At 42.7% G+C, this 27,218-nt stretch overlaps 1 protein-coding gene across 4 annotated transcripts in view; it reads right to left on the bottom strand.

The window, feature by feature from the left end:
* DIS3L2 (DIS3 like 3'-5' exoribonuclease 2) overlaps positions 1–27,218 on the bottom strand; it is a 571,411-nt gene that overhangs the window by 436,096 nt on the left and 108,097 nt on the right. For 3 of the 4 annotated variants that reach the window (XM_075340408.1, XM_075340407.1, XM_075340409.1), the window contains one exon: positions 5,823–5,924. The exons of the other annotated variant lie outside the window; for it this stretch is intronic. In XM_075340408.1, coding sequence (XP_075196523.1) covers positions 5,823–5,924 — 102 coding nt within the window. The remainder of the gene's footprint in view (positions 1–5,822; positions 5,925–27,218) is intronic. 4 annotated transcript variants of the gene reach the window in all.

Below are 27,218 nucleotides of genomic sequence, written 5' to 3'. Positions count from 1 at the left end.
ACCCCGACATGACAGGTTCACTTTAAAAGGGAATCTAAAAATCAGTAGGTTTTTGTTATGTAATCTGAAGACTGCATGCTTGGGATGAAACACAGATGTTAATGAGGTTTCCCTCATCACACTGTATGCTGCTGTTTACTTGTAATGTTTGTTTTAGCTTCAGGAGATTATCATTGCCTGACTAGGTCAGGTAGACCAGTGCAGACCCTTCAGGGATTTGCAGTTCACAGTCTATAGACATTGTATATGGAAGGCTGGTGTAAGTGGGGGCAGCTTTGTCCGCGCTGCTACATGCTATATCTAAAACGCTGTCAGAACTGCTGCATCCAGTAAATTAAGGGATACATTGTTGGATTCAGGGTCTCTATGCTTACATTATGCTGCTCTCAGATAAGGTACAAAAAAAAAAAAAAAAAAACAAAAAACAACTTGCTGAGAGATTCCTTTTAAGTTTCATTGTGGAGGCACAGCATAGATTAAGAAAAGGACGGTTGAGCTCTCCAGGAAAAAAAAAGCTAAGAGACCAATTATGTAAGAACACGTGGCTACATTGATGTATAATAAGTTGGTCTGGTCGACTAGTATTCAGTCTACTCCAACAGGTAAAATACACTGGAGGCACAACAAATTAACGCTGGAAGGCAGCGAAGACTACATCCACTCCACATGTACAAGGAGTGGAACTACAGCAGCATTTACTCAAGGCAACTGGAGGGGCATCTCTGGAGGGGGCTGAGGGGAAATTAAAATTACTTCAATCGGGAAGATTTAACCATGTATCATATTGGCACCAATTAATAAATGGGCATATGTTATAAGACCAAATTGTGATTTGAGGATTAATCTTTAAGGAGTGGAGCTCCTTCACAGTCCCATCACATTGTCAAGACATACAAGCCATGCCTACCTGGTGCCCAAGAAACACTCATCATTACCAGAGCAGTACAGCACATGCAGTACCACACTGCCATCAAGATTCGGAGAAAGCCACATCTGCGCGGGCACTAACGTCCCATGCTACCTGGTTGGAGATTATTGAATGTGGTTACAAAAGCCAGGAAGTGCTAGTCACTAAAATATTGCATTTTGAGGCAGTTTTAAAGGGAGTGTCAGGGCTGAAATTAAGAGTCCGTCACTATATTAAGAGTGGGTGGTCACGTGCCGACTAGACTCGCAGCTTCCCTCAATAGAAGAGATGTGAAATAAACCCCATGTATTTAGCAAACAAATGACCGCAAGTATTCAAATCACAAAAAGGTGCGGTCACGTGACGTCCCACCAACACAGATTTCAGGGGATTCCTGCACAGTCTGTGCATCGCACAATGTCCTGATTTGTCAGTCTGTATGCACATACAATGACTGCAAACTTATACCCCAGACAACCCCTTTAAGGACTCTTTTCCACTTGCGATTTTCTGGTGCGATCCGATAAAAATCATATTCCACTCACACCAGTGTTATCAATGGGGCAGTGTCCTCTTTCCTTTTATTTCTCAACACGAATTGTGCTCTGTGCAATCACAGCATGCTGCGCTTTGTAATGAGTCTCGGCTCACGCACCTCCATACGAGTCTATGGGAGCATGTGAAAAATTGCACTGCATTTGCATGTTATGTGACTGCAGTGCGATATACGCAGAGACAGACACAGGAGATGGGAGAAAGTGCTCCTCCCATCTTCTCCAAGGCTGTGATACGATCGCAAGAGCACATCAGTCGCATGACCCTCGGATGACACCCGCAGCAGAGGGTCATTAGCATATCACTTCCGATACTCTCATCCCAAGCTGCACACAAGTGGAAAAGAGCCCTAAGTTGAATGATCTGTACTCCGTACATACGGCAATGGTTGTATAGACATGTGACTGCTGCAGCCAATCTCTGCTCGGCTACAGAAGTGATAGGCAATTTAGTGCTGTGGCCAGTGATTAAGTGCAACAGTCACTATAGCTGTCTCAATCTGCCACATTATATATGGATGGCTATGGTTACTAGTGATACTCTATGGTGGGCTCAATTCTTTTTGCAAGAAAAAGCAAAGTTATTAAAAAAAAAAAAAAAAAAAAAAAAAGATCGGGAAAAGGAAGACTGGTGGCTCACATCCCCTAACAGCAATGCTATGACTACAAGAAGTCATTGTAAGACATCCGATCAAAATATGTCCTATAGTCATCTATTGAATGCTCATTGATAGAACACTATTGTATTCTCTCCTTTCATGCAATGCCAGGTATTGTGACATGCTAACATCGGCAGACGTTTATGAATTCTCATGTCCCGTCCCTTCAAGTAGGATGAGGGACAATGTAGTGTGAAGTAAATAAGGACACGCTGTATAGTTATAATTGTTAGCCGGATCTGCCTGGGTTCTTCTGATTTGACCAGGCTATGGATACGTCCAAACATAACGCACATACAGTTTTCAGTAGAATCGTCGTATGAAAATAAATACAATTGGCGTAAAGTTCCCCTGTATTTTGACACCCAAGAGAAAGAAAGCCCCAGTCGTGCTCCAATCTTGGCTGTGTATCAAAATAGGAGGAACCACTTGAGTTTTTTTTCTTCTTTCATTTAAATAAAAAAAATAAATAAATAAAAAAAAAAAAAATTAAAAAAAATTTAAAAAAAGGCATGTGCTTCTTTCACCTCTAATTTTGATACTCAGCCATTTTAAAGCCCGACAGCTGGGGGCTGGTATTCTCAGCCTGGGGAGTCCTACGGTTATTATTGCATTTTGTGAACATTTTCCACCTATCGAAATTAATGAGGTATGTGTCATCAAAAACGCAGGTCACCAACTTTTCTCCATTCTGTCTCTCAGCTTCATACTCACAGATCACAGGCACAGTGCAGCTGTCACACTGCTCCAACGGCCTCTCCTGGTTCTGAAAGTGCCGGCCGCTTGTTATGCTTCTCTCATATTCACTTCACTCGCTCATTAGGCTCATCTCATTCACTGCTTCCAAAAGACACCTATGATTGGTTGCGGTCAGACACGCCCCCACGCTGAGTAACGACTGTCAGACTGCAACCAATCACAGTCGCCAGTGGGCAAGTCTATATCGTACATACAAAAATTTAAAAAAAAAAGAAAGAAAGAAAGAAAGAAAGTGCGGTACCACCCCCAATTTTGATACCCAGTCAAGATCAAGCCTCACAGCTGGGGGCTGGTATTCTCAGACTGGGGAGACCCAAGTTATTGGAGCCCCCCAGCCTAAAAATATCAGCCAGCAGCTGTCCAGAATTGCCGCATCCATTAGATGCGACAGTCTGGGACATTACCAGGCTCATCACAGTTGCCCTGGTGCGGCGCAATCGGGGTAATAAAGAGTTAATGGCAGCCTACAGCTGCCACTAAGCCCTAGCTTAGTGATGGCAGGAGTCTATGAGACACCCACTCATCACCAATTTGTAAAATTAAAAGTAAATAAACACGAACAGCGAAAAATCCTTTATTTGAAATAAGATAAAAAAAGCCACCCTCTTTCACCACTTTATTACCCCCCAAACACACCTCGAAGTTCGACGTAATCACTGTGAGCTCCACGCAGCAAATGAGTCGCTCAGGTTAGCGGTGACATCACTCAGGTTAGCCGCTGTCACAGCTGGAGTCCTCCACCTGTGACAGCAAATTACCCGAGTGACTGAAGTGACCAGCGCGATCAGTGGTGTCGTCACTCAGGCGATTTCCAGCCGCAGCTGGAGTCCTTTACCTGTGACCGCAAATCAGCCGCGACACAGCCAGAGCCGCGCGCTGAGAATGAACTCTGGTGAACCTCTGACGTCAGAACTGCGGATCCCGCACTACTGCCTGTGTCGCAGCACTGACGTCAGAAGTTCACCAGAGTTCATTCTCATTGCGCGGCTGTCTGCTGTCAGCGGGCAGTCATGCTCTACAGTTCTGCTGTGACAGGACAGGGATGTAGCAGAGCTGAATCGCCGTGGGACCTCGTGTGGATTACATCAGACCTGCAGGGGTGTTTAGGGGTTAATAAAGTGGTGAAAGAAGGTGTTTTTCGTATTTTATTCCAAATCAGATTAGTGATGGGGGAAGGGTCTCCGATGACTGCCATCACTAATCTAGGCCTTAGTGGCTGCTGTGGGCTGCCATTAACACCTTATTACCCCAATTGCCACCACACCAGTGTAACAAAGAGCTGGGTTCGGCAGATTTGGCGCATCTTATGGATGCGCCACTTCTAGGGCAGGTGCAGGCTGCTATTGTTAGGCTGGAAAGGGCCAAATAACGATGGGCCTTCTCACCCTAATAATATTAGCCCCCAATTGACTGCTGCACCTTGGCTGGTTTTCAGAAAAAATGGGGGGACCCAACGTCTTGTTAAAATATAAAAAAAAAAAAAAATAAAAAAGTGTTGGATCTTTTTTTTTTTTTAGAACCAGTCTAGGTACAGCAGACAGCTGAGGTTTGCAGCGCGCAGCTGCTGCTCATGCTGGATATTAAAAACGAAGGGCACCCCACTTTATTTTCTTACCAAAAAAAATTTAAAAAACAGCTGCCCAAACTAGCTATCCCTCTATCAAGCTATTATATTCTATCTATTCTTTCTATTTCTTCTATCCTAGCTATCAATTATCCTATCCTATCATTTTATTTCACCTTTAGAAAACGCATAGAAAACACATCAGTTTTTACCATTTTTTTTGTTAATCATAGTGTTAACAGTTGTCAAGTCTGCCAGAGGGTGCATTTTTTTCTGTCAAATCAAGAATGCAGCGTACGGACATAGGGTATATGCACACGCATTTTTTTTTTTTTTGTTTACCACAAAGATGCAGCAGGTTTGTCCCAAAAAACACACCAAACACGCACCTTGGCAAAAACGCATCAAAAAACACAATGCGTTTTTGACGTATTTTGCCCAATGCGGGTTTTGTTTTTTTAAGTCAAATTTATTGACTGGAAGGGCTCAAAGATGCAAAAAGAATTGACATGCTGTATCTTGGGTGCATCTTCAAAAATGAAATCAAGATGCAGCCAACAAAAGATGCCCAGTGTGGACAGCAAAAATCAAAATTTTAGACTTTGCTGTGAAAAGGAAATACATTGATTTTGGTGCATCTTTGGGTCCTCAAAAATGCACCAAAAATGCAGCAAAAGATGCCCTGTGTGAACTTAGCCATTCTTGACTCAATAAGTGTTTCTTTCTTTTGGCAGTCATAGGATTAATGTCAGTACGTATTAATTTACAGCAAGCAGGTTAATTCCCAGCTCTTGTGTTTCGGTTTGGGACCACTCCCGATCCCTTTATATACTCTCTGCTACCAGCGTAAAGTGTCAGTCATTCTCTTTGCCATGTGGATGCTGGGCTTAGAGGTGGAAGGGGCTGCTGAAACCACCTTGAAGTTGTTGTGCAGTGGTGGTGTTAGCATCCATCACCTGTCCACTCTCTAGCCAGGGATTGTTGTAGGGTCTTTTCAGGGCTTCAGGTTCCTGCTCAGCGACAGGTGAGTAACTGTATAGGGACTGGCTAGGAGTGCAGGGTACAGCAGCAGATAAGTAGAGGTGTCTGTTTTCTCTCACTAGTCCTAGGGCCTTCTGTTACAGTGTCCCTGATGTACCCCTTGTTTGTCGTGGTGTTTTGCACATGCCAGTCCATTACCAGTGTGCTGTGACCGTTATCACGGAATAAAAACACACGAAAAAAAAAAAAATAATAATCTATAAATCCCATCCACCTTGCGAGAGCTTTAAGACACCTTTCCTTGTGCAGCAAAAATACACAGCATCAAAAACTCACCTACAACTCATTGTGGGAATGTAGCCTCATAGTTAAGTATCCTAACGAATTTCACTACTAACCTTCCATTGGTCACGTGGAAGCAGTTTCACAACCACAATATCACCATTCAAAGCTCTATTTCTGGAAACCACTCCATCAATAAAAATGTCCCTCTGGCCATCCTAAAAGGAACAAAAAAAGTTAATATTGGCAAAGCAAATGCAAAGCTCAAGTTGTACAAGAGATTAAAAAAAAAGCTAAATAAGGTGCTATGTGGTACAGTGTCACAGCAAACAAATTCAACTATCTGCCTTTATTGATTTTCTAAGATTAGTGGTGGAACTTTCAGATAACTAGTTGGCATTATGAATGCCATTTCATGTAACAGTTAATTATTACTGGTCAAAACTATAATCAATATGGAAAGTCATTACAGGAAACATTCCAATGAAACATTCCCCTCCCGTCTTCCTGTACATCAACGCATAACAAAACCTACAGCAACCAGAAGAATTTCCATCACATGTAAATATCTTTTCATCGGATAAGGTTGAGGCCACACGAGTGTATGGCATCCGATGCGAGTGCATGGGATGCGATATGCTAGCTCCCACTGTGCTGCGTGTGTAAGTCGAATGTCATGCCACTGTGATCCGATCCTGCGATTGGAGCACAGCTGTGGAGGAGAGGGAGGGATTCATCTCCCTATCTTCTCCATTGCCAGCTGATGCGATTATGGCACTGAACTCACAGTGTCAGAGTGCAGTGTGATGTTTCACTTGCATCCATAGACTTGTATGGGAGTGAGTGAAAATGGATCAGATTCCACCCGCAGCATGCTGCGACGGTTTTCTCGGTCCAATTAGGGCTGAGAAAAATCGCAGATGGGAGCGGCCCCAAAGAGTAAAGAGTAACATCGGTCTGGGAGGAATGCGATTTATTTTTAACATATTCCACTCTGTCCGTTTTATTCTGTGTGTCCTAGCCCTAATACTAAAGATCTGACACTGATATAATGTAAAGTAGTCAGTGTACAGCTTGTATAACAGTGTAAGTTTGGTGTGCCCTATAACTCAAAAGACAGTAATATCTAGACCGCTGGTAACAAAAGTGAGTATACCCCTGTATTGCAAATATAAAAATGGCTATTTTTGTGTATGCAATATCATACTTTTCCTTTCATTTTGGATTTCATATTAACCTTAAGAAAATTACTTAATTGCCTTCTTTAACATCGTATCTGAACATTAGTGTTGAAAATTTGGCAAAACAACCCCTAAGTGAAAATGGCCATTTTGTGTCTAAAGTGTCATTATTTTGGAGGCCACCATTATTTTCAAGCACTGCATTAGTTTTCTTAGGCATGGAGTTCACTAGTGCTGCACATGAGCCACTGGAATCCTCTTCCATCCACTATGAGAACATCACGGAGCTGGTGAATGTTCAAGACCTTGCGCTCCTTCACCTTACGTTTGAGGATGTCCCACAGATGATCAAGAGTTTAGATCTGGAGACGTGCTTGGCCAGTCCTGCAGCTCTACAGTCCAGTTTCCGAAGAGAGATTCATGCTCTGCTTCAGTATGTCACATTACATATTGGCATTCATGTTTCCCTCAATGAGCTGTAGCTCCCCCACAGCCGGCAGCACTCAAGCAGCCCCAAACCATGACACACTCCCACCAATATGCCTGACTGTGGGCAAGACACACTTGTCTTTCTATGCCTCACCTGGTTGCTCACACACACACACACACACACACACACACACACATCTGAACCAAATAAGTTTACTTTGGTCTCATCAGACCATAGGCTATGGTCCCAGAAAGACATGCCCTTAGTCTTCTTGTCTTCAGCCTGCAAACAGTTTGCTTTCTTGTCCATCATCTTTAGAAGACACTTCCTTCTGGGATCACCACCATGCCTACCAGTGTTCTGCAGTGTGCAGCGTATGACGTCTAGTGCAATGCTGGCAGCAATCATATGGTTATTTTGAAAAGACAACCCCTGGATTGTTGTCCCATTAAAAGATATAAAAAAAAAAATTACAAAAATGTGAGGAGACTTCACTTGTGATATACTGTATATCAAGGAACATGAATAAGGCTGCCTGAGAGAACATGATCTACCGTAATTGGATTGGTGTAGGTTATGTAGTAGACCAAACGAATCAACCCGCAATTCAAAATACATTAATTAGCAACCTTACTAAAACTTTCTGCTGTCTGTAAAAAACCAAACAAGATTACATGCAAAATAGCTTCACACCTTTAACAAGCAGCTTTTCCCAATATAACACCATGTGCCACTTTTACAGTGGTTGTTCCCTTGCAGACAATTTTCCCTATACAGTTCATTGTATTTAACAACCGTATACGTCGGACCAGAAGATGCAGCGGATCAAGAGATGTACCAAGGTTTTTAAAGGCGGAAAACAACAAATTAAAAGGAAACAATGTCATGACGCAATGTTATAGGTGGGGGGGGGGGATCTGCTGACACATAGCGGTAACGTCCACCATTTTTGTGCTCATGTCCCCTGTCCTGGGCCCCTTCCTGGTATATATCCCCCGCATCTGAGGCACATTCTGCTATATATGTCCCCAATCCTAGAGTATACATTACTCAAAAAAGTAAGGTATATTTGGCTTTTGGGTGACACTTCAGGTTGATTTTAAAATACATGCTAACTTTTCCAGGTGAACTTAATGTGACCTCTAAACTACTGAATACACATGTCCAACTGTTCAATGTTTCAGCACTTTTTGCACAACTTGCTGTTTTCTAACAAGAAGCTTAAATGGAAAAATTCACAATATGAGTTTGATCCACGAATCCCCCAATAAATTTCAGGGTTCAATTAGAATTGGTATTTTAACAGTCCTTCTCGTCATGCTGTTCACATTTTGACATCATGAGACCAAGATGACACCTAACAATTGGTCTCGCCATTGAGAGGCTTCAAGCAGGATGTTGTTCTCAGATGAAAGAGGCCACTGAGCTTAGATCGTCACAGTGTTGTAAGCAGATTGAAACAGATAGAGAGACTTGAGTCACAGAAAGGCATAAATGTGGACATCCTTTGACCACATCCCACACTGATGACCGCTTCATTGTGAACAATGCCCTTCAGAATTGGATGATGAATGCCACACAACTCCAGGCACATTGAAGGAAGGTGGCAGGCATGCAAAATTCATGTCAAACCATTCTATACCATTTGCATCAGCATGGTCTGCGTGCTAGATTACCTGCAAGGATACCTGACCACACCACCAGGAACAGGCATCACAGTCTCGCTGGACGAGGGACCAGTGAGCCTCAGTGCCGGCAGAAAAAATAGCAGTCAATGATGTTGGAGACGTCAAGGAGAGAGCTATATATCAGCCACTTGTTACCAGAAAAGCCTTTGGTGGTGATGGTATTACAGTGTGGGTAGTTATGTATAGCCCATACAGAACATTCACTGCAGTAGAATTTTTTAAATTTTACATAAATTTAACCCAAAAGCCACATATTCCTAACCTTTTGTGATTAGTGTATGTACCCCAGCCGATGTATGTTCCCTTCCTGGATACATGCCTCGCTGCTGCCGCTTTAGGATTGATTTCACACATAGAAATACTGAATATTGCAAAATACACTACTCTGGTATAGAGAATGGACCAGATTCATCTAGCCCAGCATTGTTCACGCTAGTGCTGGAGTCTTAAAAGTAACCTCGCCACAAATATTAGTCCAGTCTGGGCCTGGAGTAAAATGCTTGGCATAGGACATGCCCCAAATCGGCATGAATTAGATGAGTATGTGTTGCCATACCTCGTTCTGTCCTGCCTCAGGTCTGCCTATTCTTGCCAAAACTAAATTGAAAACAAAGTCGCTAAATTTTAGACTTTTTTTAAAATTTACGTAAACATTGATAAATCTGGGCCAAAATGTCTTTCCATTAACTAGCATGTGACATCTGGACACTCGCTTAAAGAGGCTGTCCCACGAACAAACTTCATTTTAGTCAATAGATCAATTAAAAAAAAAAAAAAAAAATTGTGCGAAAAATATGTACTGGGTAGTAAATGTGTGACTATACAGGGTCTCACCATACCACAGCTCCTGGGTAAAAGAGGAAGAGAGAAACCGGGGGGTGGGGGGGGTTTGTGTACACACATTACAGAACTGGATCACAAATTATTCTTTCATGGGCATAAAACATTTTTTAAAGAGCCAGGGAAATGCTTTACCTCACAAAGAATCTGCTGTGGTCCCATGCTTTGCTATCTGTTTAATCTTTTGCACCTTCTCCCTGCTCATGAGATGTGGTATGATCAGACCATGTTCCTGTGCAGTCACACGGTCATTACATGTACACAGCAGTGACATTTTTAGGCTCAGCAATGGAACTTTTTTTTTTTTTTTTTTAAAAAAAACAGTCAATTGTTAAAATTGTTATTCCAAGATCTATTGATTAAACTAAAGTTTAAAAATTAACTTTGACCTTGGGGAAAAACCCCATTGGGCCTCTACTGGATAGCTCTTTTAAAAAACGCCCCAAGCACTCTTACCTCCTGGACTGGTGCTGCTCAGAGTTACACCAGATGGAACACTTAGGGTGCTTTCACGTCAGCGGTATTTCGGATCCGTCACAACTCCAGTAGAGTGCAATACAGTTCAATGGCATCGCGGCAAGCTCCGGTCATATGCTGTCATGTGACCGGAGCATGTGATCAGAGCTTGCGCGATGCCAGTGTACTGGAGTTGTGACGGATCTGGCAGAGCAGCGAAATACAGCTGATATGAAAGCATCCTTAGGCTACATGCGCACGCTGCTTTTTTTCCTGCTTTTTTGCTGCTTTTTTGGCTGCAGTTTTGTCAGCAGAACTTTCTGACATCTGACTTCCCAGCAAAGTCTATGAGAAGTCAGATTTGTCATGCGCACATTGCAGTTTATTTGTCAGCGTTTTTTTTGTCAAAAGTTTGTGACAAAAAAAATGCAGCATGTTCATTCTTCCTGCGTTTTTGTCAACATTTGTCACCCATTGAAATCAATGAGGGCATCAAAAACGCAGGAAAAATGCATGCTAATCACAAGTGGTGCATTTTACCTGCCTTTTACCTGCGTTTTTGCTAGCAAAAACGCAGGTGATTTGTCAGGAAGTGAGGTCAGGCAAGTGGTCCCGTCCCGTCCTCCATGTGTTCCCCGAAGTACCGCTGTCCCCAGGGGAGATGATGTGGAGGACGGGACTATCAGCAGCGGCAGCAGCGAGAGGGGGATGGACATTGGCAGCTGAAAACATTGATTTTTCCCTCTCGCTGCTGCCGCCGCTGATAGTCCCGTCCTCCACGTGTTCCCCGAAGTAACACTGTCCCTAGCGTGCACGCACAGGGGAGATGATGTGGAGGACGGGACTATCAGCAGCGGCGGCAGCGAGAGGGAAAATCAATGTTTTCAGCTGCCAACGTCCATCCCCCTCTCGCTGCCGCCGCTGATAGTCCCGTCCTCCACGTGTTCCCTGAAGTACCGCTGTCCCCAGCGCGGACGCACAGGGGAGATGGACCCCTCTCACCGCCGCCGCCGAAAGTCCTGGGCTCCACGCTCCTGCCGGCTCCACGCTCCTGCCGGCTCCACGCAGTAGCGCGATCAGCTGAGCTGTCACGGAGGTTACTCGCGGCCACCGCTGGATTCAGCGATGGCCGCGGGTAACCTCGGTGACAGCTCAGGCTGATCGCGCGGCTGTCTTCATTAGCTGCATGGAGGTGACCGGAGCGGCGGTGTCTGCTGCAGCTCCGGTCACCTCCATGCAGCAGAGCTGGATGAGATGCTGGAGCATGCTGGATTACGCCGGACATGGAGGGCTTTGTCGGGGTTAAAAAATTGGTAATGAGGGAATGTGTTTGTTTTTTATTTCTAATAAAGGATTTTTCGGGTGTGTGTGTTTATTTACTGTAATTTACAGATTAATCATGGAAGGTATCTCATAGACGCCTGACATGATTAATCTAGGATTTAGTGGCAGCTATGGGCTGCCATTAACTCCTTATTACTCCGATTTGCCAAAGCACCAGGGCAAATCGGGAAGAGCCGGGTACAGCCCCAGAAGTGTCGCATATAATGTATGCGGCAATTCTGGGCGGCTGCTGACTGATATTGTTAGGGTGGGGGGCTCCCCATAACGTGGAGCTCCCCATCCTGAGAATACCAGCCTTCAGCCGTATGGCTTTATCTGGCTGGCATTAAAATTGGGGGGGACCGCACGCCAGTTTTTTTTAATTATTTATTTATTTCTAATTTTTTTTTTTTCAATTCAACAAGCTTTATGGGCCTGTTTGAACTGAAAAATACATGAAACAATTGTTGACAAAACTGCAGCCAAAAACGCACCAAAAAAGCAGCAAAAACGCACCAAAAAAGCACCTACATTTTTTGTGACATTTCCAGGCTCTCTGACAAGGTGCAGTTTTGGCTGCAGTTTTGGCTGCAGTTTTGGCTGCATTTTGTGAACACGAAAAAGAAGCAGCGTGCGCATGTAGCCTTAGGCTATCATAACTATGAAGGGGGCAGCCAATCCACTGGTGGACAGACAGAAAAGGGCCCCTGTGCAAGAACAATATATGGGCCCCCTTAAAGCCCAAGAGCTCATAAAAATGCACAATTTAACCTGTTTTGGAGGTAGAAATGGACCCCCTTACCTCTTGGGCCCCTGTGCAATTGCACAGGTTAGGCTAGTTTCACACTTGCGTTGTGCGGTATATCCTTTGCAATCCGCCGCCTTGAGGAATTACGTTAACCGTTGCAGGAATCAGTTTATTCCTCATAGGCTTCTATTAAGGGCGGATTGCAACGAATCGGCTTGCGTTGCATCCGCCCGGCGGCACATCAGTAGTTTTGTCGGTGACCGTCAGTGACCGTCGGGCGGAGGGAAGGCAGTAGTGTTTTTTGAGCGGCGGAATCCTTAATTTTTTCACTGCGCATGCTTTTTTTTCCCTAATCACAGAAACTTTGATTTGTCTCTCGGTGGCCAAACGATCAGCTGATCGCCCGGCAGCCGGCTTTTCAGAACGCTCAGCTGATCGCCCGGCGGCCAGCTTTTGAGAACGCTCAGCTGATCACCCGGCGGCCAGGTGATCAGCTGAACGTTCGCAATAGTCTGCTGCCAGTAAAACTGTAAAAAAAAAAGCAGATTCCGTTTTGTACGATCCGTTGCATCCGTTGTACCACTATATGCAACACATCCGTTGTATCCATCACACAACGCAATGCAACGGATGCTGTTCAACGCAAGTGCGAAACTAGCCTTACACTAGTGATCTGTCTTTCCCTGAGCGAATCAATGACAGCTGATTGGGCTGCAACACTCATGTGAAAGGAGAATACCAGTGGACACACCACTCGAAGTGTAGGAGCAAAGCTGGCTCGATTTCTATGTATGCTTTTTTTCATATAAGGACACTGGGGTCATTGATCTGAAGTTAAACCTCCAAAAGGGGTAAGAAAATTTTAAATGCCACAAAAAGCAATGCGAAGTCACCCAAATAAAATTGTAATTTAGTGAGTAATTCTTTACCCAAACTTCACTGAAGATGGGCACCTGCAATACCGTAGAGGAAGAATTTCCTTTGCTGCTCACTTTGTATCAAGAAGCTCCAATACTTTGTATTCACTCCTTCCCTCCCTGTGGTGCTCAAATGTGTCTGAAAAACAGACATAATTAGTTTTGTGGCGCCCCGAAAATAAAGGAAAATAAAAGCCAGATGCTACAAGTAATGACATGCAAATCACTTGCCAACACATGCCAGGACAAGTTGCTAGGAGGCCTATTTGAGCCTTGTTAAACTTTCAGGTCTACTTTTTTTTTAGCATAAGTAGAACTATTTAGGAAAAATAAAAAATAGAATATTATGGAAACTGGTATTGAACACACACAAAGCCGCCAAAACCCTTACCTAATATACTGTAATAGAAGGCTCAGATTCATCATTAACATATTTAAAGGGGTTTTCAACACAAAGAAAGTTCATTTTAATCAATAGATTTTCAATAAATTCTACAACTGGGGGTTTTTTTTTGGTTTTTTTTTAATGCTCCTGTGCTGATAAAGTTAGAAATGTGTCCCTGCTATGTACTGTGTAATAACCGTGTATGACTATACAGGGACATGGTGTGATCATACCACAGCTCCTAGGCCGGGGAGGACACAGAATATAAGACATTACAGCAAGGGATCAAAAATAATGCTTTGAGGTAAAAACATTTTTTTAAATAACAGGTATGGAAAATCCTTACCTCACAACAAGAAATCAGTTATGATACTGATCCAGGTCTTTATACTCTTTTGCATCCTCACTTGCCCAGGAGCTGAGGTAAGATCAGACCATGTACCTGTACGGTCAGACACGGCCATTACACAGTACATAGCAGGGGCACATATATAAGATCTCAGCACAGGAATATATTTTCCACAATTACAGTACTTGTGTTTAAAAAATTATTCCAAGATTTACTAGTCAAAATCCATTTTAAAAATGAGCTTTGTTACTGGGAAAAACTCCTTTAAGTTACTTTTTTTGTCTTGTGATATTCATTGATACTTTTTGCTCCACCTTCAAAACTGCGCAAAATTAAAAAAAAAACAAAAACAAACCACTTTAATTAGATGCGCCCATGATGAGCTTTTGATGCTACGTATTTTCGCCATGTAAAAAAAAAAAAAGCAGCGTTTTATAATTCTAGGAATGTGGATGTATAAAAATCTAATGCCCACTGTGCTTTTTTATGCAGCATAAACTGAGCTGCTGATTTAGGTCCAAATATTCCCGATAGAATTGCATTAGTACAGAAAATGCACAGGTGAAAACCGCATTTTTAGTGCATTTCTGCTGCGGAAATCACAAAAAACACATGTAATCCGCAAGTCTTTCAAAGTTTTAAATTCTACGAAGAATCAAAAACAGCAACTTTATTAAAAAAAATGTATGATACTAAAAGCTCATGGAGGGAACAAAGGATTTTTATTGATTTAGTTTCAAGAGCAAAAAGTCGCATCATCTTAAATAGGGGTTCGAACGTGAACAGAATTTTAAAGTCTCAGAATTCATATGCGGTTTGTATGCAAAGGAAAAAAAAAAAAAAAAGTTTGCTGAAGGGCTGCAGCACAGCCAATTAACAAGCGCTGCCTGCATGGTGCTGTGAACAATAAGGCTATGTGCGCACAGTGCGTTTTTCGCGGCGTTTTTCGGGTGCGTTTTTGGCCTCAAAACTGCATGACTTTGCTTCCCCAGCAAAGTCTATGAGTTTTCATTTTTGCTGTCCGCACACAACTTTTTTTTAAGCTGCGTTTTTGAGCTTGGGAAAAAAAAAAAATGGACGTCAATTCTTTCCTGCGTTTTCCGCCCATGCAATGCATTGGAAAAACGCAGCAAACCGCAGAGATCAAAAACGCAGAAAAACGCAGCCAAAAACGCACCAAATCGTGGTAAAAACGCATGCGTTTTTTGACGCGTTTTTTCGACACGGGTGCGTTTTTATCGGCCAAAGACGCACAAAAACGCAGCGTCAAAAAAACGCAGCGTGCACACAGCCGTAAAAAGAAAAGAAAAGTAAGATCCCCCCTATTTTGATAACCAATCAAGGTAAAGCAGACAGCAGGGGGGGCTGATATCAGTCTGAGAAGGCACATGGTTATTTGGTTCACCAATTCTGGTGCCCTCCATTGGATGCGCCAATTTTGGTGCTTTGCCTGGCTCTTCCAGATTGCCCTGGTGCAGTGGAAATCAGGGTAATACTTTTATGGGGTTTTAGGGGTTTATGTCTGTTAAGAATTAACAGCTGGCATCAGCCCCGACCTGTCTGCTTTACCTTGGCTTATCAAAAAGCTTGTGGAGCCCACACAGTTTTCTTTTAAATTTATTTTAAAGTAAAAAACAGCACAAGATCCACCCTGTTTTTGATAACCAGCCAAGGTAAAACAGACAGCTGAGGGTTGCAACCCACCTGTCTGCTTTACCTGGGCTGCTTATCAAAATAGGGAGAACCAAGACTTAAAATTATATATAATTTATTCACATTTCTTTTCAGGATAATTGCCCTCATTTTGCTGCCTTTTGCAGCCCCTTAGCCCTTGCAACAACTTTATAGCCATTTCACAGCATGGAAGTTTGGGTCCCCAAAGACTTTCATGGATTTTGGGGTCGAGTTCAGATCAAGTCCCGATCTCGAACTAAACGTGACAAAATCCGGCAAGTCCAAAAGTTCCACGAGTCCGCTCAGCCTTAATCTTGAAATGTGCAAACTAAAATGAAATATTTTGAAAATATACAAATTGTGAATTAGGTTAAAACATGTGGACAAAGGAAAATCAGAGCCTACAGTTAAACTACTTCCAAACTACACAGGCTATAATACTGTCTGAGCAGTGCACTTTTTAGTCTGCGCTGACGTTCTAAGATGCCAATGCAGAGTAAGCAACTTGCACAAAATCATGCACCTGTGGAAGTGGGAAGAAGGCTATCAGACACAGCCAGACTCTCCATATTACTTAGTTTACCTTCATTACTGTATCGACAATGTTGAACCACTGCTTGGGTAAGAAGATTAGGACGCACAGACTATGCTTCCTGCTCCAGACATAGTGGTAAAGGGATTGCTGCGTGTAGGAGAACAGGAGCTTTATGGTCCAATGAGACACCATCAGCTCTTCTAGGCTGGCAGGAGGCTGAAATTACACTGTAACTAGGCTAATATACCAGCCCCAGTTACATGGGAAATCAGCAATAAATAATAATGAGTACGTTAAAATGCCCCCTCTCCAGAATGTTTTTTAGAATCTTATAGTGGACACACATTGTGAATTAAAGATCCTGTTCATGTGAATAGCTGATTCTAGCCCTGCCCTCAAATATATAAGAATAGTTTCTAAGGGGAACGATTTGAAAAGTAAAAAGACTTTCCAAGTTTGGGATGAAAGTCTGCATTTATACTGACTACAGACATTGCAATCCTCACACTGTGCGCACTGAATGCAGTCAGGATTCTCCAGTAGCAGCAGCAAGAGTGGGCAGTCCCATGACCATGCAAGTATTTGATTTGCATACATGCAGTTACGTGCCTATTAGTCAGGTTTGGCCTGACTGAATTCACTTGTATTGAGCAATGCTGCACTCATAGTTGGATGGATGTATGCAAATACTTGCAGTCATGCCACCGTACTGCAGAAATCGCAACAGTGTGTGGTGAAAAGGACTAAGGATTCAGAAGTCGGAACAACCAACTGATTTTATTTTAAGATCCATACAGGGGAAAAAAAAAAAAAAAACAAAAAAAAAAAAAAAAAAAAAAACACACAAAACCCCCCAAACCATTTAAAGCACATGTACCCGAACATGTTCCCAGTAAAGATTAAGGGAAAATGGCATAGTCCTGATATTGTTTAAACAAACACATTGAATCCCCCCCCCCCAAAAATAAAAAAAATACAAAAATTAAATGAATCAGGGCCCACATTTTGCATGTTTTGGTGGTTAATATTTAATTGGTGGTAGATTTAATCACCAAGGCTAATTTTTCAAATCTGACTCATCACTTCTTGTGGTAATAAGTCTGAAATGCTTCATATCCCAGTGATTGAGAGATTGTACTTTTTAGGTTAGTGGTAAATTTAGCTCAAGAGGTTTTGCTTTTTTTTTTCTCTTGCATTAATAATTTGACAAAAGGAAAAATTGGAAATTTTTAAAACGTTGACAGCTTATACCTTTAAACTAGACTTTAGACTAAACAATTTCTATGTATCAACATTGAAAAATGTCTGCAAAATATCCTTTTTTGTTAGGATATTTGTGCTCAAAACGGAGTAAATCAATCAAGAGAAAAAAAAATGTATATTTTCATCAACTAAAATAAAAAAAATAAAAAAAAAAATTGCTACATTTCATGTGCGTTTCAGCTATTAAAATTTTGGAAAATCTTCAAAAGTGATACCATTTAAAAAACTACACCACTTAAATTCAACACAGTTAGGAAATGTGCTTCACAGGTTTCGATGTAAAGTAAAAAAAAAAAAAAAAAAGCAACATAAGTAAAATGAAAAATTACCTCTTTTTAGTACAATGCTGTTTTCGCCCCAAGAGTGTTGTCTCAAGTGTAATAGGAGAAGATGGACACCAGAATCCATTTCTCCAGAACAGATAGTCCATATGTGGTCAGAAACTGCAGTTTCCTTTCCGAGGCCTCCTGTGTGTCCAAAGAGTGCCACTTGATTTCTGAAGAGCATATTTGGCTGTGATAGATAGTGGACGCAATGGAGCAATTACAAAAATACTTCAATACATGACCTCAATGGAAACTAGACCCCTCAAAATTATTCACCTAGGTGTGTGGGGAGCAGTTTTAAACCATGTATAGAGAAACAAGAAGTAGGCAAGGAGCACTCAACTCACCATATAAGAACAATAATAACAAGGATTTTTAATTCAAAAAATTTTTATTTATAAACATATGAGTGCAAAACACCATAAACCAATTAAAAACAAGGACATCTGTCCCATAGACTCAGTGCATAAATGTAAACGATAAAGATATAATATTATAAATACAGCAGTACAATAGCAATATATGAAACAAGGATGTTACCCCATGAGCCCAATCTTATAGTGCCAAGACAATCAAACGGCAAAATACAATCATACCAGTACAGAAACAGGGAACAAGGGTATATGAATGAGGATCACAATAGCCCTGAAAGACCAATATTCCCTAATAGCAATACTGCACCCAGAAAAATATCAAAGAGGTTCAGAGGGGGTAACACCTATCTTTAGAATAAAGCGTAAGTCATGGAAAGTGTCAGAAAGAGGCACCAGCCCAACGTGTGTTGCTCAACAGAGCTTCATCAGGGGAGGTAGTGAATCCAGAAAGAGAGCACACATATAAATACAGAGTATAATTAACATAATGAAGTACTGGTGTGGCAGCAAGTCAGGCGGTGTGTTCGATATCAGCATGAAGGGCCAGCAGGAAGTAGGTCAGAGTGCAGCCACCAGAGGCTCCCTCCAGCCATCCGAAATAAGACAGAAATACAGCGCATGCGCGAAAAACGCCAGAACGCCAGTGATTGCGCAACCATAAACAGCTTCCCCCAGCAGCGCAATGGATGTAAATACGCATGCGCGATAGATAATACACAGTGCGCAGAGTATTATGCAGGCGCTGATGATCACAGCATCGTGCGTACATAGATATTAGGTAGCGTCAACACATTGAGTTGCAGAGCAAAGGTAATTGTTACTATGGCACATGGATCCCTGATCAATTGAAATCGATAACAATTTGTCCAAGGCTATAATAGCCATGCATTTATCAATGAGACAGGTAAAGACAACTCATCAATAAAAGGGTAAATGGACAATAACAAAATGAGACATTAGTCAGAATGATTTCAAAAACCCCAGAACTCAGTTTTTGGAGGAAAAAAAAAAAATGTATAAACAGATATCTATGTATGCATGAACGATATTAGAATATCAATAATATAAGCCATCACAAATAGAGAACACTTGTCAATGGGACAGATGTCAAACAAAAAATATATATAAACAGATATCTATATATACATAAACGATATTAGAATATCAATAATATGAGCCATCACAACATCATAACAATAAGCCCTTTTAGCCTATGTTGACTACCTGCCGTGGGGTGTGCAAAGGTGTCCTGTACAGGTCGCATATAGGGACACACATTGCAGTCCCCACAAGGGTAGGAGCCAACATAGGCAAAGTCATGCCCCAACCGATGGGTGGGCCTGACAAAATGGCTACTAACCAGCTTATCACTGAGACTCGGAGCCTTTTTAGCCGTTATTAGAGGTTTCTCCCCAATCAGATCAGATACTCTTGGATCGATCTTGAGAATCCTCCAGTGATCCGAGATTATTATGCCAAATCTGTCCCACTGGTTGTGAAAATTAGTAGTTAACCGTAGATGCTGGTCCTCAGATCGTATTTTTCGTTCAAGAAGGGATTCCTGAGTCTGCGAGCTAGACATTCTGGTCCACTTTGTTTGGAAGCTATTTTGCTTCTCTTCTTTTTCAAAGTGAAAGTTATGTTCCATCTACCACAGTATGTGAATGTGTGCTGTATAAATGCCTATATATATTATTGTTATGTAAGGAAAAGAGGAGAAGAAGGGAAGGGAAAGGAAAAAGGAAAAAAACACTTTTTTTTGTGATGGCTCATATTATTGATATTCTAATATCGTTTATGTATATATAGATATCTGTTTATATATATTTTTTGTTTGACATCTGTCCCATTGACAAGTGTTCTCTATTTGTGATGGCTTATATTATTGATATTCTAATATCGTTCATGCATACATAGATATCTGTTTATATATTTATTTATTTTTTTCCCTCCAAAAACTGAGTTCTGGGGCTTTTTGAAATCATTCTGACTAATGTCTCATTTTGTTATTGTCCATTTACCCTTTTATTGATGAGTTGTGTCTTTACCTGTCTCATTGATAAATGCATGGCTATTATAGCCTTGGACAAATTGTAATCGATTTCAATTGATCAGGGATCCATGTGTCATAGTAACAATTACCTTTGCTCTGCAACTCAATGTGTTGACGCTACCTAATATCTATGTACGCACGATGCTGTGATCATCAGCGCCTGCATAATACTCTGCGCACTGTGTATTATCTATCGCGCATGCGTATTTACATCCATTGCGCTGCTGGGGGAAGCTGTTTATGGTTGCGCAATCACTGGCGTTCTGGCGTTTTTCGCGCATGCGCTGTATTTCTGTCTTATTTCGGATGGCTGGAGGGAGCCTCTGGTGGCTGCACTCTGACCTACTTCCTGCTGGCCCTTCATGCTGATATCGAACACACAGCCTGACTTGCTGCCACACCAGTACTTCATTATGTTAATTATACTCTGTATTTATATGTGTGCTCTCTTTCTGGATTCACTACCTCCCCTGATGAAGCTCTGTTGAGCAACACGCGTTGGGCTGGTACCTCTTTCTGACACTTTCCATGACTTACGCTTTATTCTAAAGATAGGTGTTACCCCCTCTGAACCTCTTTGATATTTTTCTGGGTGCAGTATTGCTATTAGGGAATATTGGTCTTTCAGGGCTATTATGATCCTCATTCATATACCCTTGTTCACTGTTTCTGTACTGGTATGATTTTATTTTGCCGTTTGATTGTCTTGGCACTATAAGATTGGGCTCATGGGGTAACATCCTTGTTTCATATATTGCTATTGTACTGCTGTATTTATAATATTATATCTTTAGCGTTTACATTTATGCACTGAGTCTATGGGACAGATGTCCTTGTTTTTAATTGGTTTTATGGTGTTTTGCACTCATATGTTTATAAATAAAAATGTTTTGAATTAAAAATCCTTATTATTGTTCTTATATGGTGAGTTGAGTGCTCCTTGCCTACTTCTTGTTGTGTCTATACATGTTTGGCTTTGGTAGGCTTGCACCCTCACCTTTTGATTTTGCTTGATTCTAGCTGTGCAGCCGTACTCCTTCTTGCTTCATGAAGTTTTAAACCACACACGTTTCGCAGAACGTGAATGAAAATTATGGTTTTACCCACTGAAATTTAAAGGGAACCTGTCAGATCCAAAATGCACCCAGAACCACGAGCAGTTCTGGGTGCATATTTCTAATCTCTGCATCTTACTAGAGATGCTACTGCACACATAATAAAGAGATCATTAGGAAAAGTATTAAAGATAATTTATGATATGCTAATGAGCAAAGGGACTAGTTGCAAGGGCGTTACTTCCCCAACTATTCCGCCCTTGTAGCATGTTGGCACACCCACAGGGGCGTGCTAACGTGCTATTCAGGGCCCAGCGTGGGGACGTGCATACCTGCGTCCGTTGTCACCTCCTCAGATGCCGGGTTTTTCTCAGTGCACATGATCAGATGTCTCGGCACTTCCTGTCATGCGCACTACACCTCTGAAGCCAGGATGCGTACACTCGGCTTCATACAGCGCATGACCAGAAGTGCTGGGGGAAGTGCACTGAGCCTAAACCCGGTGTCTGAGGTAGTAACAACGGACACAGGTACGTGGGGCACCGCCGATGACCCTGAATGCATGTTAGTACGCCAACATGCTAAGAGGGTGAACTAGTTGGGGAAGTAACGCCCTTGTGACTAGTCCCCGTGCTCATTAGTATATCAAAAGATCTTTAGAAATACATTAGATATTTAAAAAAATATATATTTCTAAAGATTCATTATGCTAATGAGCGTAGGGACTAGTCGCAAGGGCGTTACTTCCCTCAACTAGTCCGCCCTCTTAGCATGCTAGTACACCCATGTGTGTGCCAACATGCTAAGCAATGCAGCATCACCAGCGGTGACGCGCGTACCTGTATCCACCATACAGGGACTGTTAGGCAGGGATTAGCAATATACACCTAGGACTGCTCGTGGTTCTGGGAGCATATTGGACCTGACCGGTTCCTTTTAACTATAGCCTTTCTTTCTCAAGGGGAAACTGGGAAGAAGTCTGCAACAAAATCTGGAGTATATTTAGTACTGATGCAGCGACACATCACATCATTGGAAACTGCTGTTTGACCACACAGGAGAGCTTAGAAAGGAGCGCTATTTGAGTTTGAGGGTAGATTTTGTTAGAAAAATTTGTGGGTACCATTTGTAGAGCCTCCAAGATGGCAGAACATAAAAGAAAAAAAAAAAAAAAAAAAAGGAGTGTACCCCATTTTGGAAATTCCACCCAATCGATAAATTATTCTACAGCTGCAGTGACCACTGACCCCACAGTAGTTTTTACTCTTTACCATCAACCTCCAGTCCATGCTTTTTATCTAGAAAATTGCAACTATACCAGCCTGGTGCCCATACATTGTGCCCAGCTTGTGCTAGTGGAAAAGTGAACCCCGAAAGTATTGCCACTATACTGTTACCATACATGTGATAATTGCTGTTTAGGTTACACGGTTTGGCTCAGCAGCCATGGGGTGGGGGTGAGGTGGGGAGCAAATTTGGATTTTGGAGTGGAGATCTTGCTGGATTTTTTGGGAGGGAAGCCATGTTGCTTTTTCAAAGCTTGTGAACAACCTCGGATGTGGAAACCCAATGTTTCTGTTGACTGATGAGAAACCTGATTGGGGTTTGTTGTGGGAGTATTTGTTAATATTTTGGGGTTCGTTTTTGTTCCCCTTTCTAGAAGACTAGCTGCAGACTTATCCTACGCATCAGGTTGTTGCTGAAACCCCCCCTAAACGAGTATGTGCATTCACATTGAGCGGTTATTGTAAACATGCTTTCTTAAGAGGGCACATTCATAATAATTTTGAAGTATACGATAGATAGATATAGATTTATCTATTAATTAGTATATCTCTATCTCTCTTTAGAAGCATATCATCGGGCTTGTTAGCTGAAGGCACAGCCTTGGGTTGTGTTCACACGCGGCATCTTTTATTGCCACAAAGATGCAGCGTTTTTGTCCCAAAAAACGCACCAAAAACGCACTGAGGCAAAGACGCATAAAAAACGCAATGCGTTTGGGAAAAATGCGGTAAAATCGTATCAGTGTTTTTTTTTTTTTGTTTTTTGTTTTTTTTTTTTAAGTGAAACCTATTGACTTGAAGGGCTCAAAAATGCAAAAAGAATTAACATAGCGCATCTTCAAAAATGCAGCCAACAAAAGATGCCCAGTGTGGACAGTAACATAGAAATCTCAGACTTTGCTGGGAGAAGGAAATGCATTCATTTTGGTGCATCTTTGTGACCTCAAAAACGCAGCAAACCATGCTCTGTGTGAACTTAGCCTTAAAACCTTCAGAGGAGTCAGGCTGCACCATGCATAACCGAGCTAAGACCAGGCTTCACGCTCCTTTCTGCTTGGACCCTCCTGAAGCTTTGAAGTGGCGTTCTTTCAGCTGACAAGCCCTGTGATCGGCTTTCTAACAAGGAACTTAGTGTGACCACTTCAAAACGAGATGAGAAAAACTGCCCTTCACCTGGACAAAGTATATTGATCTCTTCCCACCAGAGCAGTCATTACCACGCCATTTTTTTTCTGGTTCTCATGTATCGTTCTATTAACAAGAAACACTTGTCAGCTAAAGGGTCAGCACTCCACAGCATCTCCAGGCAGAGGAGAAGAGTGAAGGACTTTCTTATAGGCGATTGATCGATTTCTCCTTATGGTAATACCAAAGCATGTCAGAGAAAAACGTTAAGGGTGGAAACACATCTATGCGTGTAAAATCGGTCCGACTGGGCTGAAAAAAACTCGGCTGATTTTAGTTCACGTTAGGTCCAAGTGCAATGCAAGTGCGATGCTTTTTCTGAATAAATTAATGATTTTACTAGCGTGTGTAATGCGTGTGTAAAGCGTATTTTTTACTATGTCATCTGCCATTCATCGCTGCTACATGGCCGCTGACAGCAGACACAGACAGCCAAGTAGCAGAGCTTAATGGCAGATGACAGCAGACACAGACCGTGCCGAACAATCAGAATGAACTCGGGTGAACTTCACCCGACTTCATTGTCATGCTGCGGCTCTCTGTGCCGCGTCCTGAATAGCGGTCACCTGTGAAGGACTCACCGGTGACCGCTAATCTCTTGAGTGACTGAAGTTAGCAGCCCTCTCTCATATACTCACCGATCACCGGCGTGGCGCTGCACGGCGTTCACACTGCTGCGGCGGCTTTTACCATTTTTGAAAAAGCCGGCCGCTCATTAAACAATCTCGTATTCCCTGCTTTCCCCTCCCACAGGCGCCTATGATTGGTTGCAGTGAGACACGCCTCCACGCTGAGTGACAGGTGTCTCACTGCAACCAATCACAGCAGCCGGTGGGCGGGTCTATACTGTGCAGTGAAATAAATAATTAAAAAAAATGGTGTGCGGGTCCCCCCAATTTTAATACCAGCCAGATAAAGCCATACGGCTGAAGGCTGGTATTCTCAGGATGGGGAGCTCCACGTTATGGGGAGCCCCCCAGCCTAACAATATCAGTCAGCAGCCGCCCAGAATTGCCGCATACATTAGATGCGACAGTTCTGGGACTGTACCCGGCTCTTCCCAATTTACCCTGGTGCGTTGGCAAATCGGAGTAATAAGGAGTTAATGGCAGCCCATAGCTGCCACTAAATCCTAGATTAATCATGTCAGGCGTCTATGAGACACCCTCCATGATTAATCTGTAAGTTACAGTAAATAAACACACACACACACACATGAAAAAATCATTAGAAATAAAAAACACAAACAAATTCCTCCATTACCAATTTAATAAGCCCCAAAAAGCCCTCCATGTCCGGCGTAATCCACGGACCTCCAGTGTCGCTTCCAGCATGAAGGTGACAGGAGTTGCAGCAAACACCGCCGCTCCTGTCACCTCCACGCAGCAATTGAGGTGAGTAGCGCGATCAGCTGAGCTGCCACTGAGGTTACCCGGTGGCCGCCACTGGATCCAGCGGTGGCCGCGGGTAACCTCCGTGACACCTCAGCAGATCGCGCTACTCACCTCAGTTGCTGCGTGGAGGTGACAGGAGCGGCGGTGTCTGCTGCAGCTCCGGTCACCTCCATGCAGCAAAGCTGGAAGCGACGCTGGAGGTCCGTGGATTACGCCGGACATGGAGGGCTTTTTGGGGCTTATTAAATTGGTAATGAGGGAATTTGTTTATGTTTTTTATTTCTAATAAATGATTTTTTCAGGTGTGTGTGTTTATTTACTGTAATTTACAGATTAATCATGGAAGGAATCTCGGGGAGACGTCTGACATGAATAATCTAGGATTTAGTGGCAGCTATGGGCTGCCATTAACTCCTTATTACCCCGATTTGCCAACGCACCAGGGCAAAATCGGGAAGAGCCGGGTACAGTCCCAGAACTGTCGCATATAATGTATACGGCAATTCTGGGCGGCTACTGACTGATATTGTTAGGCTGGGGGGCTCCCCATAACGTGGAGCTCCCCATCCTGAGAATACCAGCCTTCAGCCGTATGGCTGTATCTGGCTGGTATTAAAATTGGGGGGGACCGCACGCCGTTTTTTTTTAATTTAATTATTTATTTCACTGCACAGTATAGACCCGCCCACCGGCTGCTGTGATTGGGTGCAGTGAGACATCTGTCACTCAGCGTGGGGGCGTGTCTCACTGCAACCAATCATAGGCGCCTGTGGGCGGGGAAAGCAGGGAATACGAGATTGTTTAATGAGCGGCCGGCTTTTTCACAATAGTAAAAGCTGCCGCAGCAGTGAGAAAGCCGTGCAGCGCCGCGCCGGGGATCGGGGATCGGTGAGTATGAGAGAGGAGGGGAAAATGACCGACAGACTGTGAGAAAGACAGAGATAGTGACGGACCGACAGAGAGAGAATAGAGACCGAGAGGGAGAGACCGACAGAGAATAGTGATTGACAGACATTGTGAGACATCGCTCGTTTCCAGTGTTTTAGGAAACATGCGAGAAATGTATTTAGAAAATCGCATGTCACTAGGATGGTGTGAGTGCCGTCCCGTGACATCAGATTATTTACACGCTCCCATAGACTTGCATTGGAGAGACTCGCAGTAGAAACTCGCAAAAAAGCAGCATGCTGCAATTTTTTTCTCAGTCCAATTTGGACTGAGAAAAAAAAAAAAAAAATCGCAGATGAGAGCTGAATCATTCACTAACGTGTCCGATTCCAATGCGAGATTTTCTCGCATTGCTCTACTGCGAGAAACTCGCAAGTGAGAAGCAGCCCTAAAGGTGGCAATCGTGCAGCCAGGCTCCTCTTCAGGATGCCCATAATTTGGGCAGCATGAATCAAGTGACCGGTTCAGTTTTAGAGGTAAAATGAGATCACCTAAAAATGGCATAGGACTACAAAATTAGCAAGTGTTTGCACAAAAAAAAAAAAAAAAAAAGAAGAAGATCTCAATCAAGCCCAGCTTATTATTATGAGCCTAATTTAGCTTATATTCCTATCTGGAAAAGTGTAGGCTAGGTCTTTAGTAGGCAGGTTACACTTCCAGGTATATCAGTAACCGGACACATTTTGGCACTTTGCTTTATCCACTCATGGAAGCACAGTGTTCACAAGTTATAGACCATTTCTGTGAGCATTAGAAACAGAATGTTCCTAGAGACTCTGGAAAGCAGAAACAATCAGATTGGGACAAGAGCAGCAGCAGCTGCCTCCCATGACTCGATGCAGAAAGACTGCAGGCCTGTTTTTCGGGGGAGAGGGCCACCACAGGGAACAGATTTTTGCACATGTTTAATTCTTTTTATTTTTTTTCCTCTTCACAGCCATGTAAGGTTAGACCTGGAGACTTTACAGACTAGCCAGCAACTGTGTCAAGGATAGATAAAATATAACTATCTAAAGCAACTCAAAAAACAGCTAATTTAAGAGTCCTTTTACCCTATTAGATGAACTGCCTGGAACAAGTACCAACGGACAATAGAGGAGGT

Source organism: Anomaloglossus baeobatrachus, chromosome 3, assembly GCF_048569485.1.
Source record: "Anomaloglossus baeobatrachus isolate aAnoBae1 chromosome 3, aAnoBae1.hap1, whole genome shotgun sequence".
NCBI lineage: Eukaryota > Metazoa > Chordata > Amphibia > Anura > Aromobatidae > Anomaloglossus > Anomaloglossus baeobatrachus.
The sequence above is the reverse complement of the archived record's forward strand: the minus strand, read 5'-3'. Positions and strand labels throughout refer to the sequence as shown.